The sequence below is a fragment of the Ornithodoros turicata genome, chromosome 4 (assembly GCF_037126465.1).
Source record: "Ornithodoros turicata isolate Travis chromosome 4, ASM3712646v1, whole genome shotgun sequence".
NCBI classification, from domain to species: Eukaryota; Metazoa; Arthropoda; class Arachnida; order Ixodida; family Argasidae; genus Ornithodoros; species Ornithodoros turicata.
Window position 1 is genome coordinate 70,585,126 of NC_088204.1, and position 21,945 is coordinate 70,607,070.

A 21,945-nucleotide genomic window follows, 5' to 3' on the forward strand; every position below is an offset into this window, starting at 1 on the left:
CGGGAATGAGTGTTGACAGTCTATTTCTTATAATATTTTCTGCAGTTAATTTGATGAGAACGAAGCAAAGAAACAGCCTCTCAACGACCACCGTAACTGGCCTCCTGCACACAAAACGCGTGCTGCTGGGTCAAGCTGCTTCGCCTTCGCCGTTGACAAAGATTTGATCCGTCGATCACGAAGCTGGCGGGGCTCGCCGGAGGAGAAGGACGTCAACAGCGAACGAACCATTGGCGAGTCTCAACGCTAAATCAGTTTTCTTGAGTATTTGTGTGCGCGTTACCAGTTTGCCTCACAGACTTGACTTGGCTGGCTTTGAAGTGAAACCACAACGTTTACATTTCGCGTCATGCATGTACGCTTTCATTATGTCTGTGGAAATAATATATCGAGCTTTATTGTTTTTGTGTTCCATTGTGATCCTCACTCATCACTGTGATGGTGGAACGAGCGAGAGAAATGTTCCTACTACACGCGATACGTTATTCTTGCATTGGAGCGCCGCAGCTGATGTGAATACACACGTCAAAGTATGAAAACCTACGTGCAATGACACTTTTTGTTGTGATTGTAGCGGACACTTAAGTCCGCTGCAATCACAAAAAACGCGACATCGCAAACCGAAACCGAGAGTTTCAACATGTAATGGCAGTGCGCCGCAGCAATAAATTCCGGTTGTGGTGTTCATCAGTGGAACGAAATAAGCACTTGCTCTTCCACTAATTTAGAGATGCAGGCAGACATCCCAGATTCGAAGGCAAAACGTTCAAGTCACTGAGTTTTGAGTGGCTACAGATTTTTAGCTCGATCTACAGATTTTTCGGACTCGGATCTACAGATAAATTTTTTTAACGTGTGGCAACACTGGTTACGAGAAGAGAAGGGAGCGAGCAGCGGCGTCTCGCGTCTCGACGATGTCAGTTGACACTGTTGGCATTGTTCAAAGAGAAGCCCCAGATTTGTTAGTATGTCAGAGTGACTCAGCGCGTGTTGTGATGTTTCCCGACACAAGTATCCTACGTTCGAACAGTCGCTCGAGTTCAGAACTGGAATGCAGTGGTGAGCTGACGCCTGTGGGACACTTGTGAGCGCCGTCGCATTTTCAAATGCAGTCACAACGGAGACAGGATTCAGTGTCCGTGCGACAGGCATTGCCCGCTTCGTTGAACTGCAACCAACGAAAGGAGATACTCACCGTGAAATCGCATGCACTCGTGTCAGCATCGCTCACTTCTGAGAGTAGAGAGTGTGTGTGTTTTTCGAGTTCGAACTTGGTCAACGAACGCAACGATTTGGACTCTGTACGCACGGTGAATATTTGTGTCAGACTATTGAATCAGTACAATGTTTCAAATAAATGTGTATTTTGTCAAAAATTTGCCTAGTTGTTCTGGAATACGGAATAACGAGCGTCGGGCATAAAAACCAGTAAAAGTAAAGGCCAATGGTAGCCAGTACCGGGCCGAAAGGCGAGCCAAACTGAGAGACTCCTGATTGGCCGAATGGTAGGCATCATAGTTCATTTGCATTGGTTGCATGTCCGGTGTTGCCTGAATTATCTCAAACTATGGGCTCTATGGGGAGCTGTGGGAGCCCGGCTCGACCGATTGGCATTGGCATCACGAAGGAAGATGGCGGCGACTTTCGAGAAGTGGAATGTTGAGTTCTCGAATTCTAGCGAACGTTACAATGGGATTGCCACGTACGTTGACTGTGTAGAACAATGTGTATCATCTCCCACGGAACCATTAACCGCCCATCAACATCCAGCGAACGTCGGGTTGTGGATGCCGAGTACGTCTCACGAACGTACACATTTGCTCTCGGCTACGTTTTAACTACGCCCGTACTACCGTGCTAATCAAGAGAAAATTATGCGAAATGGACGTCGTAGGACCGCCGATGCGGATCTTCGAGGGGCCTGTGGAGGATATCTATCCCAGTCGCATAGGTATCGCGCGCCTATGAAAATATCATAATTTTAATCATGAAACGAATACAAGGACGTAAGTGTGCACCCAAAACACTTTATTTCATTCTGGACTAGTATTTACATGTGCATTCGTACATGCCTGCCGGCACATAAGCAGTACAGATAATGAAAGGACGTGACAAGGTGTCATATTCAGATCATTCTCGTTCATACAGATCCCGGTCCCATTATCGTCACGTTATGTAAACAAGGAAAAAAATACATCCATGTTACTCGCCGTATAATTAGTTGGCATCTTGCATGGAATCGACGCAACTGTATCCTCACGCTCCTTCACGCCTTATGAATGGCTACCAGTCTCTTTAAATTGTCCATTTCTGTGTCTTCCGGCCTCTGGAACTCACTTGCCAAGTTCTGCCGCCGAGGCACACTGATAAAAACGAGAGACATAATACAGGCATAGTCGGTCTCTGGCTATGGCACATACGCATACCAGCGTTTTGCCATACCTCCCGTTTACCTAGCATTCTTACATGTAACGCATAAGACAGTAAATAATTCCAAGACTGCTCATAGAGAAAACATCCAACACTTTCTGGAAGACGCTGAGACGCACACAGCAATGAATGGCCGATGCTGAGCGGTATAGCCGTTTACGCCTGAAAGAATATCAAAAACACAGTGAGTGGACCACAAAATAAAAGTAGTATACAGGTGCTAATATGCCTATATTACAAGCTCAGCTAGGATCGATTGCATTTTTTTTCCACTAGCCAGTGGGCCAAAGCGACTTGAAGAACAAAGGAGTCTAAAATGCAAGCGCTAACAACCAAAGGCACCCCGTTTACCTGTATTTCGGTCATAGATAGTGGCCCCCGATGGAGAATCCTTTACCAACAAGGCATGTGCACCTAACTCTTCACAAAATTCAAGCTGTACTGGTGCTGTTCGCGTTGAAAATTACCGTATTACTCCAAGCCATTGCAGATGCCACCATGTTTCTCCAGCGGCGTTTGAAATCATCCGCACAACGGGCTTTGGATCTCTCTTCTGCGCGCTGCGGAAAAACAAGCATTCTGCGCAGATTTCTCCTTCGGCGGCGACGCAGTCAGACGACAGAGCGGGAGAGAAGAACGAGGCGGAAGGTGAAGAGCGAAAAGGGGTGCTCAAACGGCTCTTTGTGGACACAGTGCGGATGGGGTGCGCACGATGTCCACGGAGTGATATATATCGGACGTCCGCTGCTGTATACTCATTGGAGCAACCCAACAAACGCGTCTAGAAGACGTTCAGGGGATGTTCACTATAGGCTGCGGATGCTTGGACCCTTGTCGGCTGTCCAGGGGCGGTTACTGGTTCTGTGGGCTGCGGGAAGTTGTTGGATGTAAGATGTAGTCAACTGAGTATTTCACACGCTTCAACGTTCAACCTTGCCGTGCTGCTTGGGCATCGTGCAACACGGGTACGTACCATTTTCTGTTCAGTCAATATGGGGTGTACGCGGGCAATATGGGGCCCATATTGCCAAGATTTTCCCAATATTGGCTCAAAGTGGGCAATATGGGGCCCATATTGCCAGGATTTTCCCCATAATGGCTGAAACCGCGGCATTTCTTCGTTAATGATTGATTGGAATTTGTAAATCAGGTAAGACTCGCGTTGTTCCCTGCCTCTATCGGAGCTAAAGTTTGATTGAAGAATAAAAAGGGCAACGTCATTTATTGAATGACCAGGCTGGTTGAAATGACGAGAAACAGGAACCTGATCCGAAAAGATGTTTTGGTTTGACCTACGTATTGTGCTTGACACGCGTTGCACTGAATGGCATAAATGACGTTGGATAATGGCATAAATAGCATAATGACTTTTCGGATCAGGTTCAACACCCACCGGTCGGACGTTAATAAAAAGCCAAATCTTCCGGTTTCTCGTCATTTCAACCAGCCTGGTCATTCAATAAATGACGTTGCCCTTTTTATTCTTCAATCAAACTTTAGCTCCGATAGAGGCAGGGAACAACGCGAGTCTTACCTCATTTACAAATTCCAATCAATCATTAACGAAGATCCCGGTGTACTTTCAACAGTAAGGAATCTGGTCGTCTAGATGGGATATACTTTCCCATTTTTTTTCCCTTTTATTTTCGTTTTTTTCTTTTCAGCTATGGCCTCAGTACAGCTCACCCTGAGCTGGCTCCCCAAGAAAGATGACATCACCACCCGGACTTGACCTTGCGGAATGTTCCAGAATATGACTCAGACAACTGCCACGTGGCATACTTGCACCGATTGTGACGTCACCCAGGAAACCTATTTAAGCAATATGCAACCCTTGTACCTCTTTTTTCCTGACGAAGACAGTGCCACTGTCGAAACGTCGACCATTCTTTTTTTAATCTATGTGTTAGATTGCACACTAAATAAATTAGTTTTTGTTAACGTTCCTGTAATCTGTAGTCCAAGTCTCATTATTTCACTTTTATATATATATATATATATGTGTGTGTGTGTAGCTATACTATCTATGTTTTAGAGGCATCCAGTGGTGAAAAACTGTATGCTGATCACTACATGCACAGATTCACATGAACAACAAATGAAAGGAAGAAATAACTGCAACTGGAAAATATTAATTATGTAATTGGCAAACCTGAACTATACAGCAGAGGCAAATGAACTAGGACGGCACAATATAAACATTTCAGTTGTGGGGAACGTCATTCAGTTTCAACGAGGTACTCTTTACAGTCCTCACGCTGTTGCAACTCCCTTTCAGTATGCCGGGAACCTTCTTATTCCTTTCCGATATCTGAGAATGAAGCATCAACGGCGCGACAATGGTAAATCAGAGGCACATGAAGAAGTAGCACACACAGATGACAATGGATTAAGCAGAGAAGCAAAGAAGGGACGTAACTGTGTTCAACCACGTTGAACAGACCAGAACAGTTGCTGCGATCAGTATTGCTATAGAGACTCCAGCAAAAACGTAACTTTGGAAAATGTGTATTGAACACACGGTACAAATACCCTAGCACCCTAAGTTGCATTACATCATCTTGTGCTTTCTTCATAATTCTGAACACGATCCGCAGATCATACTACAGGGGCAAGATAACGCAACGAAAACTGATCCGAAACTCTCGTATCGAATGTGCGGCTAGAACGAGAACACAATAACTTTTGACGAGTGTCTTTTATAAAGGTTACTTTGCAAACAAAAGAGGAAACCAAACGATGGAAATGCAAACACAGAATTCGCAAAGAAGTTACAATGTCCCTACAAAGGGGTAAGGGGGATATATTTATTAGAACAAAGACAACAGGAGGAAAGGTCAGCCGAAGGTATGTCGGCTTGCCATTCCGCAAAAAAAAAAAGAAAAATCGCGAAAAAGAACAGGGTACATTTGTAAGTTACGACAATTGGATTTGGGTTCAAGTCAGAAGTAACTTCCATTGCCTCTACAATGTCAGGTTACAAGTCATTTTTAACCTGTAAAGAGAAGTATTGGACGTGCAAGCTGTACGATATTGTGAAACCTACGTCTATGTAGAGGTTACATGTTGCTAAAAGTTACACTAAAAGGTACAGAGTTAAGAGTGTGCATACCATTTTAGAAGGCACTTGGGTGATGTAGGCAAAAAAATATATACACAGTGCAGTCCGGTTGTATAGTGAAAACACAGTAAGTCCAGGGAATGAACCACTCTTTGGAACTAAGCTTTAATATTCAGTAGCTTTCTTGCAGCACCTGCACCTCATCACGTGAAAACAGAAGTAACGTTTACAGCAAAAAATTGGCAAGCAATGGTCGCTTTCTTACCCCAGCAATGTGAAGCGCGTGCCAAATTTACCCAGGTTCATGATAATTGACACGAATATTGAAAAGATATCCCATCAGGAAAAAAAAAAGTTGAACATTATGCTTTTCGGAGCGCCCAGAGCATAGCGCTAGATGACTCTTGCGTATATCTTCGTTGTCAGCCAGACGAAACGAGGTTGCTGCTCGGCCCGCAAGGGGATAGTAGAAAGAGACAAGACATAGGGATGGTTTATCGCATCCGGCTTGCGCTCGAATCATGCTTTCCCTCTCCCAATTTCAAGAACTGTCACCATTTCTACTATCCCTCTGTTTGTTGGGTTTAGCAACCTCGTCGGACTGCACAAAGGCGCTGAAAAAGTCCTACTTAACAGGACAACTACACGGTCGTGTGCTAGGCAGCCATTTTGGTTTTTCGCTCAATAAGTCGTAGAGCGCTGTGCTCTGGGGGCTCCGAAAAGCATGATGTTCGGCTATTTTTTACGATGGGATAACTTCACAATGTCCGTGTCATTTACCGTGAACTTGTATAAATTCGGTACTCAATTTGGTAAGTTAGTCTGCTGCAAATCTTGACACCGTGTAGTTATCCTGTTCCGCACCGAACGCACCACGAAATACTATTATCGTGTCCCTCCACATTTGATTATTGGCCGCCACAGGCCTCTTGCATGGCATTAGATATAACTCCATGACACCGTTTTGTTAGTGTGTCAGACACGCAAGCTTTCAGTAACGTCTTCTTGCTGACGAGGACATCTCATTTCAACGAGCCTTACGTCTGGCGTTGGCCGGTGAGTCTACAACCAATCAGCAAGCTGCAACTCAGGCTGCCAAGCCGTGGGAAAAAATCAATGCTTTGAGCAAGCGTGGAAATCAGTGGAAATGCTGGGCGTCTTCCTTCTGACTGACCGCACCGCAACGCAGTCTATCTTGTTCCGTTATAACAGGGGTTACATTTAAGACCTTGTGGCCATCGGAACCACCATAAGCTAGATGCTTCTGGCCTAAGCCTAAACACCTGGATTGGCGAACCACTGAAGATGAATTCAGCGAAGTGCCTCAGAACAAGAGCCACCGATATTTTGAACAGCCTCTGTTCGAAATATCGGCCATTCCCCGAATACTTCCTTACCGGTTCGCTGGATTTTCTACACTGTAGATGGAGGGTTATGTGCAAGTCATTGGGCGTCACTGTAGTAAAGTGGTGGAAACTTCCTTTTTTAGTTGCACATTGCTCGTTAAGTAGGCCATATTCTCCTTGGAAGAGATTGCTTTTAAGCTTTGGGTATGAGCGCCTCTGCGGTAAAGTGCAGCCAGACGCGTTGCAACAACTTTCAATGCGCAACAGTTCAGTGTTTTCACAAAAGAATGAAGATGAGCGTTACAGTACCTTTGCAGTACACGAAAAATATCACCAACTGAAAGGACTGGTCCAAGTCCTTGTCATCCTCCAACGGCATGGCGGGGACGGATTCTGCACGAAAGCAGCGATTCAAATATGAACGATCACTGATAACGTCCCAAGCAGCAAAATGTACTGAAAGTCGAGTGCAATAGGGGTGGACGGGTAGGTGGAAGGCCTTGAACAGACTCGTGAAACTAAAGAACATTGATAAGACACATACCGTCCACCCCTATTGCACTCGACTTTCAGTACATTGTGCTGCTTGGGGTATAACGCTCTTTCCCACGAGCCCAGGCCTCAATCACCCGATAACAGCGTTTGAACAAGGGACAAGGCTTCCTGTCTGCGTCACTATGTTAAATAAAGACTCAGCTTCAGCTCACATACTTCAAGAGAAAATGCATAGTGCTCTGTAACAGCCGTTCAGTTACCGGAAACAGTAACTGAAACGTAACGGAAACGAAAATTAAAAGCTGGTATCACAAACTGATAACGGCAACGAAAATACGTCCGTTACCCTTCCCTGCTTATTACTACACCACGGGAGCTGGTTCTACATGATCCACGTAGCGTTACTTCACACATGTAAGCCGCGAGTCATCAAATTAGAGGATCATGCATGGATAGTGTGTTTGCAGTTATGCGGCCTCCTGCGCGTCAAGCGGGATCCTGGGATCATGAGATTCACGCCGAATCACCCTGCATCTCGAAAAGAAAGCTCGATGTCTGAGCCGCGACCTACTAGATTATAACGACCATGTCATAGGCACCCCTTCCGAGCGCCGCATTTACAAGCTAGCGGTTGCGCTATCTCATCGGCCCGGTTAGTTCTTACTTAATTTCTCCAATACTTTGTACTTCACCTTACTCTAGTATTTTTGCTCGTGTACTCGTGTAATGTTTTGCAGATATGGGTCACGTGTATAGGTCACGTGTTGTGATGTAAAGATAGAGAGGATAACGCGCTCTGGGGGTTTGGCGTGAAGGAAAAAGATTATGTCGCACCATGACACAGCACACAGTTAGTCTCAATGACAGTCCATCAAATCACTGGTGCGTCCAAAGTTGGAATATGCCGCTCTGTGTGGAATACTGATCAGAGCACAATCTCGAACTGAATAGAAACGGTGCAAAACATGGTGGCCCGGTTCATATTCGGTAATTACAACTGACACCGCTATGCCACGGCTATGGAGCGTAACCTCAATGCGCCTCTGCTTTCCACTCCCCGAACAACAACTCGTGTCTGTCTGACAATAACTCTGTTTTTACAATAACACGCACGGGAGACGAAACAACTGTTTTTTTTTTAAAAAGTTAATTTCTGTAATGTTAAGTAAGATATTCTTCTTCTTTTCTCTTTTGTTTGACAAAATTTATTATAATAATTACCTCGGAGAATCGTAAATCCAACAGCCTACTTATATCAGCTCGCAGCGATCATCATGCACAGAAAGTGGGCATTCCCTGATGCGCAATGGGGTTATTTCACGATTGTTTTCTCCCTCGTACATCCCCAAGCAGCACGCCAATATTGGTCCAATGTGGGCTGGCAATATTGGATCAATATCGGAAGTGCAACCAGGCTCCATATTGGACCAATATGGGTTGCCCATATTGGCAAGCCCATTTTGCGCCAATGTTTGCCAACATTTCTCTGATAACACCAACGGGGAGTCCGTGTAAAGCATTATACTGTATAATATTCACCACTGATGTTACTTTTGTCTGATTTTTGCTTTTTTGTTTCTGCGGGTCTAATTGATCCACGTTCATATGATCGAAAAAAAAAAAGAAAGAAAGAAGGCGGCATTGCCAATCCGGTACTACGCCCGCCTTGCTGAAAGACACAAGCAGTCCCACGAAACTGCGAATGCCAAACATTCCTGTAATGCCAACTGTAGGATGGGACAAGCATACGCTTGCCCACATTCCTCAGAAGCCTTCGTTGGGATCATAATATTCTGTGAACGATCAATTTCCAACCCGCTCAGAGAATACAAAGCAGCGAAACACTTTCGAGGCGGTGACGGACATACGCCAGAGCAATTTACACTGCTTGCAGCTACTTGAAATCACCTAGCTTTACAGAATAGCCATCCATTCCTATCAAACATTGTGTTTTTTGCTTGACCTGCCGTAGTTTCGTTATCATTACAGCAACCAGCGGCATTTTAGCACTATGAAACGTCCGTTCGGGCTGTCGCGCATGCGCATTAGTTGTAGGACGCGTGATTTCGCTCAAACAACCCGCTTGCTCTCAGACGGCTCGACCAGGCCCCCATAGCTCGCCCTCTTCACGGCTCTAAAAAAATGCTTGCACGTCATAAACACGTGGTAAATCTCCGTCAGGTATCATAGTTGATACCCATTGGCCGAAGCACATTGCGCGCTCCGCTATTGGTTGGCAAAGTTTCAAAAGCGCATTGTTTCGCGGGCTGCCTGTCTGGCGGGCAGTTACGAGCAGTTTTGCCACACCTACAGATTTATCATGAGATCTACCTACTTTTTGAAAAATCTACAGATCTACAGAGATTTCTGGAAATCTCATGATTTTTTGCTCCAACGAATGGATCACTCGACACAGTACGTGCGGTACGTGTTTCGCATCAGTGCACAAAATGACGATGAAAAACGTCAGCAGAACGCGGGAATGAGTGTTGACAGTCTATTTCTTATAATATTTTCTGCAGTTAATTTGATGAGAACGAAGCAAAGAAACAGCCTCTCAACGACCACCGTAACTGGCCTCCTGCACACAAAACGCGTGCTGCTGGGTCAAGCTGCTTCGCCTTCGCCGTTGACAAAGATTTGATCCGTCGATCACGAAGCTGGCGGGGCTCGCCGGAGGAGAAGGACGTCAACAGCGAACGAACCATTGGCGAGTCTCAACGCTAAATCAGTTTTCTTGAGTATTTGTGTGCGCGTTACCAGTTTGCCTCACAGACTTGACTTGGCTGGCTTTGAAGTGAAACCACAACGTTTACATTTCGCGTCATGCATGTACGCTTTCATTATGTCTGTAGAAATAATATATCGAGCTTTATTGTTTTTGTGTTCCATTGTGATCCTCACTCATCACTGTGATGGTGAAACGAGCGAGAGAAATGTTCCTACTACACGCGATACGTTATTCTTGCATTGGAGCGCCGCAGCTGATGTGAATACACACGTCAAAGTATTAAAACCTACGTGCAATGACACTTTTTGTTGTGATTGTAGCGGACACTTAAGTCCGCTGCAATCACAAAAAACGCGACATCGCAAACCGAAACCGAGAGTTTCAACATGTAATGGCAGTGCGCCGCAGCAATAAATTCCGGTTGTGGTGTTCATCAGTGGAACGAAATAAGCACTTGCTCTTCCACTAATTTAGAGATGCAGGCAGACATCCCAGATTCGAAGGCAAAACGTTCAAGTCACTGAGTTTTGAGTGGCTACAGATTTTTAGCTCGATCTACAGATTTTTCGGACTCGGATCTACAGATAAATTTTTTTAACGTGTGGCAACACTGGTTACGAGAAGAGAAGGGAGCGAGCAGCGGCGTCTCGCGTCTCGACGATGTCAGTTGACACTGTTGGCATTGTTCAAAGAGAAGCCCCAGATTTGTTAGTATGTCAGAGTGACTCAGCGCGTGTTGTGATGTTTCCCGACACAAGTATCCTACGTTCGAACAGTCGCTCGAGTTCAGAACTGGAATGCAGTGGTGAGCTGACGCCTGTGGGACACTTGTGAGCGCCGTCGCATTTTCAAATGCAGTCACAACGGAGACAGGATTCAGTGTCCGTGCGACAGGCATTGCCCGCTTCGTTGAACTGCAACCAACGAAAGGAGATGCTCACCGTGAAATCGCATGCACTCGTGTCAGCATCGCTCACTTCTGAGAGTAGAGAGTGTGTGTGTTTTTCGAGTTCGAACTTGGTCAACGAACGCAACGATTTGGACTCTGTACGCACGGTGAATATTTGTGTCAGACTATTGAATCAGTACAATGTTTCAAATAAATGTGTATTTTGTCAAAAATTTGCCTAGTTGTTCTGGAATACGGAATAACGAGCGTCGGGCATAAAAACCAGTAAAAGTAAAGGCCAATGGTAGCCAGTACCGGGCCGAAAGGCGAGCCAAACTGAGAGACTCCTGATTGGCCGAATGGTAGGCATCATAGTTCATTTGCATTGGTTGCATGTCCGGTGTTGCCTGAATTATCTCAAACTATGGGCTCTATGGGGAGCTGTGGGAGCCCGGCTCGACCGATTGGCATTGGCATCACGAAGGAAGATGGCGGCGACTTTCGAGAAGTGGAATGTTGAGTTCTCGAATTCTAGCGAACGTTACAATGGGATTGCCACGTACGTTGACTGTGTAGAACAATGTGTATCATCTGCGGGAAGCTGTTGGATGTAACGATGTAGTCAATTGAGTATTTCACACGCTTCAACGTTCAACCTTGCCGTGCTGCTTGGGCATCGTGCAACACGGGTACGTACCATTTTCTGTTCAGTCAATATGGGGTGTACGCGGGCAATATGGGGCCCATATTGCCAAGATTTTCCCAATATTGGCTCAAAGTGGGCAATATGGGGCCCATATTGCCAGGATTTTCCCCATAATGGCTGAAACCGCTGCATTTCTTCGTTAATGATTGATTGGAATTTGTAAATCAGGTAAGACTCGCGTTGTTCCCTGCCTCTATCGGAGCTAAAGTTTGATTGAAGAATAAAAAGGGCAACGTCATTTATTGAATGACCAGGCTGGTTGAAATGACGAGAAACAGGAACCTGATCCGAAAAGATGTTTTGGTTTGACCTACGTATTGTGCTTGACACGCGTTGCACTGAATGGCATAAATGACGTTGGATAATGGCATAAATAGCATAATGACTTTTCGGATCAGGTTCAACACCCACCGGTCGGACGTTAATAAAAAGCCAAATCTTCCGGTTTCTCGTCATTTCAACCAGCCTGGTCATTCAATAAATGACGTTGCCCTTTTTATTCTTCAATCAAACTTTAGCTCCGATAGAGGCAGGGAACAACGCGAGTCTTACCTCATTTACAAATTCCAATCAATCATTAACGAAGATCCCGGTGTACTTTCAACAGTAAGGAATCTGGTCGTCTAGATGGGATATACTTTCCCATTTTTTTTCCCTTTTATTTTCGTTTTTTTCTTTTCAGCTATGGCCTCAGTACAGCTCACCCTGAGCTGGCTCCCCAAGAAAGATGACATCACCACCCGGACTTGACCTTGCGGAATGTTCCAGAATATGACTCAGACAACTGCCACGTGGCTTACTTGCACCGATTGTGACGTCACCCAGGAAACCTATTTAAGCAATATGCAACCCTTGTACCTCTTTTTTCCTGACGAAGACAGTGCCACTGTCGAAACGTCGACCATTCTTTTTTTAATCTATGTGTTAGATTGCACACTAAATAAATTAGTTTTTGTTAACGTTCCTGTAATCTGTAGTCCAAGTCTCATTATTTCACTTTTATATATATATATATATATATATATATATACATATATATATATATATATATATATATATATATATGTGTGTGTGTGTGTGTAGCTATACTATCTATGTTTTAGAGGCATCCAGTGGTGAAAAACTGTATGCTGATCACTACATGCACAGATTCACATGAACAACAAATGAAAGGAAGAAATAACTGCAACTGGAAAATATTAATTATGTAATTGGCAAACCTGAACTATACAGCAGAGGCAAATGAACTAGGACGGCACAATATAAACATTTCAGTTGTGGGGAACGTCATTCAGTTTCAACGAGGTACTCTTTACAGTCCTCACGCTGTTGCAACTCCCTTTCAGTATGCCGGGAACCTTCTTATTCCTTTCCGATATCTGAGAATGAAGCATCAACGGCGCGACAATGGTAAATCAGAGGCACATGAAGTAGCACACACAGATGACAATGGATTGAGCAGAGAAGCAAAGAAGGGACGTAACTGTGTTCAACCACGTTGAACAGACCAGAACAGTTGCTGCGATCAGTATTGCTATAGAGACTCCAGCAAAAACGTAACTTTGGAAAATGTGTATTGAACACACGGTACAAATACCCTAGCACCCTAAGTTGCATTACATCATCTTGTGCTTTCTTCATCCGCACACGATCCGCAGATCATACTACAGGGGCAAGATAACGCAACGAAAACTGATCCGAAACTCTCGTATCGAATGTGCGGCTAGAACGAGAACACAATAACTTTTGACGAGTGTCTTTTATAAAGGTTACTTTGCAAACAAAAGAGGAAACCAAACGATGGAAATGCAAACACAGAATTCGGAAAGAAGTTACAATGTCCCTACAAAGGGGTAAGGGGGATATATTTATTAGAACAAAGACAACAGGAGGAAAGGTCAGCCGAAGGTATGTCGGCTTGCCATTCCGCAAAAAAAAAAAGAAAAATCGCGAAAAAGAACAGGGTACATTTGTAAGTTACGACAATTGGATTTGGGTTCAAGTCAGAAGTAACTTCCATTGCCCCTACAATGTCAGGTTACAAGTCATTTTTAACCTGTAAAGAGAAGTATTGGACGTGCAAGCTGTACGATATTGTGAAACCTACGTCTATGTAGAGGTTACATGTTGCTAAAAGTTACACTAAAAGGTACAGAGTTAAGAGTGTGCATACCATTTTAGAAGGCACTTGGGTGATGTAGGCAAAAAAATATATACACAGTGCAGTCCGGTTGTATAGTGAAAACACAGTAAATCCAGGGAATGAACCACTCTTTGGAACTAAGCTTTAATATTCAGTAGCTTTCTTGCAGCACCTGCACCTCATCACGTGAAAACAGAAGTAACGTTTACAGCAAAAAATTGCCAAGCAATGGTCGCTTTCTTACCCCAGCAATGTGAAGCGCGTGCCAAATTTACCCAGGTTCATGATAATTGACACGAATATTGAAAAGATATCCCATCAGGAAAAAAAAAAGTTGAACATTATGCTTTTCGGAGCGCCCAGAGCATAGCGCTAGATGACTCTTGCGTATATCTTCGTTGTCAGCCAGACGAAACGAGGTTGCTGCTCGGCCCGCAAGGGGATAGTAGAAAGAGACAAGACATAGGGATGGTTTATCGCATCCGGCTTGCGCTCGAATCATGCTTTCCCTCTCCCAATTTCAAGAACTGTCACCATTTCTACTATCCCTCTGTTTGTTGGGTTTAGCAACCTCGTCGGACTGCACAAAGGCGCTGAAAAAGTCCTACTTAACAGGACAACTACACGGTCGTGTGCTAGGCAGCCATTTTGGTTTTTCGCTCAATAAGTCGTAGAGCGCTGTGCTCTGGGGGCTCCGAAAAGCATGATGTTCGGCTATTTTTTACGATGGGATAACTTCACAATGTCCGTGTCATTTACCGTGAACTTGTATAAATTCGGTACTCAATTTGGTAATTAGTCTGCTGCAAATCTTGACACCGTGTAGTTATCCTGTTCCGCACCGAACGCACCACGAAATACTATTATCGTGTCCCTCCACATTTGATTATTGGCCGCCACAGGCCTCTTGCATGGCATTAGATATAACTCCATGACACCGTTTTGTTAGTGTGTCAGACACGCAAGCTTTCAGTAACGTCTTCTTGCTGACGAGGACATCTCATTTCAACGAGCCTTACGTCTGGCGTTGGCCGGTGAGTCTACAACCAATCAGCAAGCTGCAACTCAGGCTGCCAAGCCGTGGGAAAAAATCAATGCTTTGAGCAAGCGTGGAAATCAGTGGAAATGCTGGGCGTCTTCCTTCTGACTGACCGCACCGCAACGCAGTCTATCTTGTTCCGTTATAACAGGGGTTACATTTAAGACCTTGTGGCCATCGGAACCACCATAAGCTAGATGCTTCTGGCCTAAGCCTAAACACCTGGATTGGCGAACCACTGAAGATGAATTCAGCGAAGTGCCTCAGAACAAGAGCCACCGATATTTTGAACAGCCTCTGTTCGAAATATCGGCCATTCCCCGAATACTTCCTTACCGGTTCGCTGGATTTTCTACACTGTAGATGGAGGGTTATGTGCAAGTCATTGGGCGTCACTGTAGTAAAGTGGTGGAAACTTCCTTTTTTAGTTGCACATTGCTCGTTAAGTAGGCCATATTCTCCTTGGAAGAGATTGCTTTTAAGCTTTGGGTATGAGCGCCTCTGCGGTAAAGTGCAGCCAGACGCGTTGCAACAACTTTCAATGCGCAACAGTTCAGTGTTTTCACAAAAGAATGAAGATGAGCGTTACAGTACCTTTGCAGTACACGAAAAATATCACCAACTGAAAGGACTGGTCCAAGTCCTTGTCATCCTCCAACGGCATGGCGGGGACGGATTCTGCACGAAAGCAGCGATTCAAATATGAACGATCACTGATAACGTATACGCTCTTTCCCACGAGCCCAGGCCTCAATCACCCGATAACAGCGTTTGAACAAGGGACAGGGCTTCCTGTCTGCGTCACTATGTTAAATAAAGACTCAGCTTCAGCTCACATACTTCAAGAGAAAATGCATAGTGCTCTGTAACAGCCGTTCAGTTACCGGAAACAGTAACTGAAACGTAACGGAAACGAAAATTAAAAGCTGGTATCACAAACTGATAACGGCAACGAAAATACGTCCGTTACCCTTCCCTGCTTATTACTACACCACGGGAGCTGGTTCTACATGATCCACGTAGCGTTACTTCACACATGTAAGCCGCGAGTCATCAAATTAGAGGATCATGCATGGATAGTGTGTTTGCAGTTATGCGGCCTCCTGCGCGTCAAGCGGGATCCTGGGATCATGAGATTCACGCCGAATCACCCTGCATCTCGAAAAGAAAGCTCGATGTCTGAGCCGCGACCTACTAGATTATAGCGACCATGTCATAGGCACCCCTTCCGAGCGCCGCATTTACAAGCTAGCGGTTGCGCTATCTCATCGGCCCGGTTAGTTCTTACTTAATTTCTCCAATACTTTGTACTTCACCTTACTTTAGTATTTTTGAACAAGTGGTGGATGTCCCACGGGAGATGCTTCTTTCTGAAGTCGATTATCATCATCATGGTACGCGTTTTCATAGGAGCTGTTGCTGTCCGCTTCTGCGCTTTCAAAATTCAAATTTCCATTGTCTAATCATGATACAGATCTCGCGGGCCGATGTGAATAGCCACTAGCAGGATCGTGCGAACGGTTTCCTCATAGGGTTGCCGATTATGACATGGTCGTTATACTCTAGTAGGTCGTGGGGTGAACTACTTTACTGCTATACGCAGTTTCGCCCGGTATACAGCGGGACTCGCTACAGAACCAGAGAATACCACAAAGCCAGGAAAGTGGCAGAAGCTACGAAGACAGCTGAAACCAACACTGGCGATGAAACTCCTCAATCATAATCACCAACTAAAGTTGTTGTTGTTTCTGTTGTCACTCTGTGGCAAGTTGTTTGATCATACTATTATGTTGTTGACGTCGTAGTACGTAGAAGAGCAACGTGCACGTGTGCGGCGATAGAGATTCGCAACAGAAATGAGACTGTTGGTCTCAACCGTCTTCTTTCTCTTGTGTTGTTGTAATGTTTTCTTATATTCTTTATGCATGTTAGACCCTTTAAAGGGTCTATTGCATCTGGAAAAAACACCATAGATAAGAGGAGATTGTAGCATTTCATTCCCAAAGTCTTACTGTACAGGGAAAAAAAAAATGGTTCAGCAAGACATGTCCATCCCAGCCGAGAGCCATGCACCTAACTGAATAATGACGCTTTGTTCCTCCTGAATAACGTCACACACCTGTCTCCCTCGCGGTTACTCTCTGAACTAAATGAATCGCAAAATTATTAAGAATAGCTCAACTCCCATTCAAGGCAGCACTATTGTCATCGTCAAGAATATTCCTTGTACAAAAAGAAAAAAACTACATGTAGAAGGAAAGCATGTCAGAACAGGTCAGAGCATGTCAGCGCATGTTTGTCAGACAACAAGGGGGAAAAAGCGAAAAGAAACAAAGAAGAAAACCAGCATCAAACTATTTCTAAGCACACGCACTCCTCTTATTCAAAAACAGTGCTCATCATCATAAATCCGTCCAGGACAATACACACCATTTTTCTATTGCTACACTTTTTTCCAGTAACGGTCAATGCATTGCTACAGACTGCGTGACGTCTTCACATCCTGTCTGAAGAAGAAGACAGCGGCAAAGACTCCTATTATTTATTGAATCGCAAGATTATTTCCTTTGTCCTACTCTTAATGACAGTCATTCTCTCATTCAAATTTAACAAAAAAGCACCCTGCATATTAACGATTTTCACCCCAAAGGCTCATCATGGTCATTAGAATTACAGTAAACTACCACTGCTCTTTTAAAATAATAAGTGAGACCACTCCACACCACCTCCAGGCTTATGTAATACATGACCCTTCCTATGCTCATACATTCGTTGTCTGAGGCTACACCTGCGAGCAAAAACGCGCGAAAGCCGGGTGGGCAAAGTTCCATTCGCGCATTGCGAACAAAAAGGCGGGAAAGCCGAGGAGCAAAGTTCCATTCGCGCACGCCAAAGCACAAGACAGAACGCCTTTACGGGAACATGATGCCATTACCACCATATTAATGATTTTCTACCTTGCATTGCAGTTTAGAAAAACTACTACAAAACTATAATTTTAGGAGCCCATTAAAATTCTACTTCCTATGGAAACTATAATTGCCCTATTACTTGGATCGCTATTAATGAAGCGCTCCAATTATTTCTCTCCTCCCATTTCAGCCTTGTCATGCAGTGAAGCAGACACACACATCCAAAATAATTAATTTACACTGAGGGTGCCGTGCTTCAGGAATTCCTATCCTGCGCTCAGATGCAAGCATTTCTTCACGGATACCTTTAACAGCTGACTTCCTCAAGATACCGAGCTCCTAACAACATCTAACAAACAATCAGAGAAACCCTCTTCTCAGCTGCACCATGCGACTTTCTTCTGCGTAAAATCGGTGATATGAGGAAGAGAGCAGCGAAAAATTGCGCGCACTTGTGCTTGACTTAAAAAACCTGAAGCATATGCTAATAAACTAAGAGAAAGACACTCATGTCTGGTATCTGATAGTGCCACATACACAGACGCATTGCCCTTGCGCAAAGAAAGCACAGGACAGGGATACACAATTTTCCTTAGGTGAGCAGGGAAAAAGCTTAAGACCTCAGGTCACCACACCTTCCCACGCGGCTAGCACAACATGACACCAACAAGATACTAGCAGCGGGAAGAACTGCAACACTGCTAAACAAGTCCAGACATGACATGATGACGTCACAAATCAGGAAAAAAACACACGCATGCACGCACAGAGGACAACGCATTAAACACACGGAGCGCTCAGGAATAATCGTAGCGTTACCGCACATCGCTACGAAGCTCAACGTCTAACACAAGACGGCAGCAACAAGATATTAGCGAAGGGTAAAAATTGCAACACTACTGAACAAGTCCAGACATGCGACATCGCATACAAAACACTGCTCATCGGGGAAAAGGCCAAAGCCCAGAGGCGTAGCCAAAGACTTCACCAGGTTCGCGAGGCAATTCCATTAAAAACGCTCTCGGTCTATCTTACAGATAGCAATGCAAGCGCTGCTACCCTTATTTTTTAAACCACTATTCCACGCAATAGTACATAAATGTATCACTCGTGTCACATGAAAAGGCACACACAAAGAACTTACTTGTCAAGTGGAATCCCTGGTTCAGAAAAGCGCGCGTGCGCCCGCGCGCGCACACAGACACACACTCACATTTTCACACTCACAAACACAAAGTCTATTCTCACAACCACGTAAATCCACATTATTCCTCAGGTCAATAATTATCCTACCATCGTCAAAAGATGGCTCACTCGCAAAGCCATAGGCATAGGCCTATGGCATAGGCCATCGCAAAGCGATAGGCCCTCGTTCCGGATGTAATAGGATATCGCCACTCGACCACACGAACCAAAAAAAGAAAGAAAGGAATGCACGTTCGCTATACCTCCACGAAGAAAACGGTGCCGTGCTTCTACGCAGCGTTCATCATACAGGAGGGAATTGTCTTCTTCGTTTTCCTTTTATTTTCTTGCACCCATATATTTTGCAAGAATATTATAGAGACCCATACAGACCCTTGTTGTCTGACAAACATGCGCTGACATGCTCTGACCTGTTCTGACATGCTTTCCTTCTACATGTAGTTTTTTTCTTTTTGTACAAGGAATATTCTTGACGATGACGATAGCGCTGCCTTGAATGGGAGTTGAGCTATTCTTAATAATTTTGCGATTCATTTAGTTCAGAGAGTAACCGCGAGGGGGACAGGTGTGTGACTTTATTCAGGAGGAACAAAGCGTCATTATTCAGTTAGGTGCATGGCTCTCGGCTGGGATGGACATGTCTTGCTGAACCATTTTTTTTTCCCTGTACAGTAAGACTTTGGGAATGAAATGCTACAATCTCCTCTTATCTATGGTGTTTTTCTGCAATAGTTCCTTATGCAATCATTATAGTAGAATAAAGGAAATAATCTTGGGATAGTGATTCAGTAAGTACTAGGTCCCCTGTCTAGAGCGTAAGCGTCCTTGAGCCACGCACCTGCATGATGACGTCATACCGCGATACTATTGTTTCAGGTTGACCTTGTCTAGAGGAGCATTAGTGGAAAAAAACAGTGTAGCCCTGAGACAATAGGATGACGTCACGACCAATGAGAATGGCCTGCAGGGGGCGCAAGGATTCACTTCTCTCTTGGACACTGGCGGGTGTAGACACGGTAATTACGATCCTAGCGATTGCGTTGATCGTCAGTGGAAGAGCGTAGCTTAGGTGGGGTTCTGTCTGCCTCTGATGGGGTGTGGATGTGTGGTTCGTCACTGGTGAATGGTGTTCGACGATGCAGGTGGATTTTGTGACGAGCGGATTTACAATGAGGGAATGTAGTGTACGTGTCCGATGATAGTGAGTGTCTTTTCACTCTGTTCAAGTGTTTGTTTTCCTCTGTTGCCTAACAGTCATGCGATTTGTCCTGACGTGCCCTGACATGCCCCGATATGCATGCTTTCCTTTGTTAACACTTTGTATTTTTTCTTTTTTGACAAGGAACATTGTTGTCTTGTCGATAGTGCTGTCCTGAATGGGAATAGTGCTATTCTTAACAATTTCGCGATTAAATTAGTTCAGAAATCAACCGCAAGAGGGACAGATACATGACTTTATAGAGGAAAAAAAGCATTACGACTCAGTTCCGTGCCTGGCTGTCGGATAGAGTAGACGCGTCGTTCTGCGCTCCTTGCTACCCGTACTCTGTGTTGATTTGTTGAGTGCCTAGTCCTCTTATTAGCCATAGATGGAGTTACGTGTTTGGATAGTTTGTTCTTTTGGAAGTCTCATTTTGTAAGACTTTGGAATTCCTACGATCAGCTTTCATACATGGTGCTCTTCTGCAATAGCTTCCTATGCAATTGTTATAGAAGAATAAAGGAAATAATCTTGGGTTAGTGATTCAATAAATAATAGGTCCCCTGTCTAGAGCGAACGCGTCCTTGAGCCACGCAGGTGCGTGATGACGTCATACCGCGGTACTATTGTTTCAGGTTGACCTTGTCTAGAGGAGCATTAGTGGAAAAAAACAGTGTAGCCCTGAGACAATAGGATGACGTCACGACCAATGAGAATGGCCTGCAGGGGGCGCAGGAATGCTCTTCTCTCTTAGCCTCTCGCAGGTGGTCGCCGCAGGTGGCGGTAGGAGCGCGCGCGCATGCGTAGCACCCGTAGAGTGGCGCTTACGTCAGTCCAGCTCTGGCTCTCGTGGGGAGAAGACGTGCTGTCGTTCGCTCTGTCGTCACTTGATCCCTGGCTGTCGACGAGAGCGGACGCTCCGTCGCAGAGGGGAAAAAGGTGAGTGATTTACCGATGTTTGCGCGTTGTTTTACCCTGCTCGTGTTAAGCCTTCTCTCGCCGCACGCGAATGTTTAGACTTGTTTAGCGGTGTCCAAGACTATTGACGCACGTTTACCGCCGTGTGGCTAGTGGTTCCCGCCTTGTGTTAGCCGCGTAGTGTTGTGACACTGTGGTTAGGCCTAGTCGATTGCCTTAAGCCTTTTCCCCCGATGTGTAGTGTTTTCTCCGTGCTGTTTAGCAGTAGCGTTTAGGCCTTTTCCTCGCGCTCTGGCATGCTTAGACTTGTCGAGCAGTGTTGACATTTTTACGTGTCGCTAGTACTTTCCTGTTCTCTATCTTTCTCGTATAGAGCTACGATGCTGGCGCCATCTGGTGTGATGCCTTGGAACTAGCTTGCCACCTGCCTCTGCAACCGTCGTGCTCCAGTTGCCCGCACCGGCGTGATTTCTTCAAGATGGCGTCATTGATTTTCAAATAAATTATTTCCCATGCTCTGCTTCCTTTCTATCTAGTTTTTTATTTCCTACAACCCGAGTTTTACATTGGAAATCCACGACAAGTATTGCACTGAGTCAGGTTTTGCACAATTTAAAAATTTTAAAAATTTAAATTTTAAAAAATTTAAAGTAATTTTAAAATAATTTAAAGTAAAAAGTGCAATACTTGCCGTAGATTTTCTGTGTAAAACTTGGGTTGAATCATTACTACTGTTGCATACGTGCTCACTCCCTCATGTAATGGCATAAAGGCCCCTTGATGGCCCAATAAATAGTAATAATAATAATACTCGGGATTGGGAAGCGAATCACGAAATATGCGATGATGTGTAACAAACAGTGTATCA

At 44.7% G+C, this 21,945-nt stretch overlaps 1 protein-coding gene across 1 annotated transcript in view; it reads right to left on the reverse strand.

The window, feature by feature from the left end:
• Nucleotides 1-21,945, reverse strand: part of LOC135391809 (baculoviral IAP repeat-containing protein 2-like) — a 74,830-nt gene that overhangs the window by 36,236 nt on the left and 16,649 nt on the right. The window contains exons 3-4 of the mRNA XM_064622280.1: nucleotides 15,435-15,518; nucleotides 7,147-7,230 (exon numbers count right to left, since the gene is read on the reverse strand). Of these exons, the coding sequence (XP_064478350.1) occupies nucleotides 7,147-7,230; nucleotides 15,435-15,518 (168 nt within the window). The remainder of the gene's footprint in view (nucleotides 1-7,146; nucleotides 7,231-15,434; nucleotides 15,519-21,945) is intronic.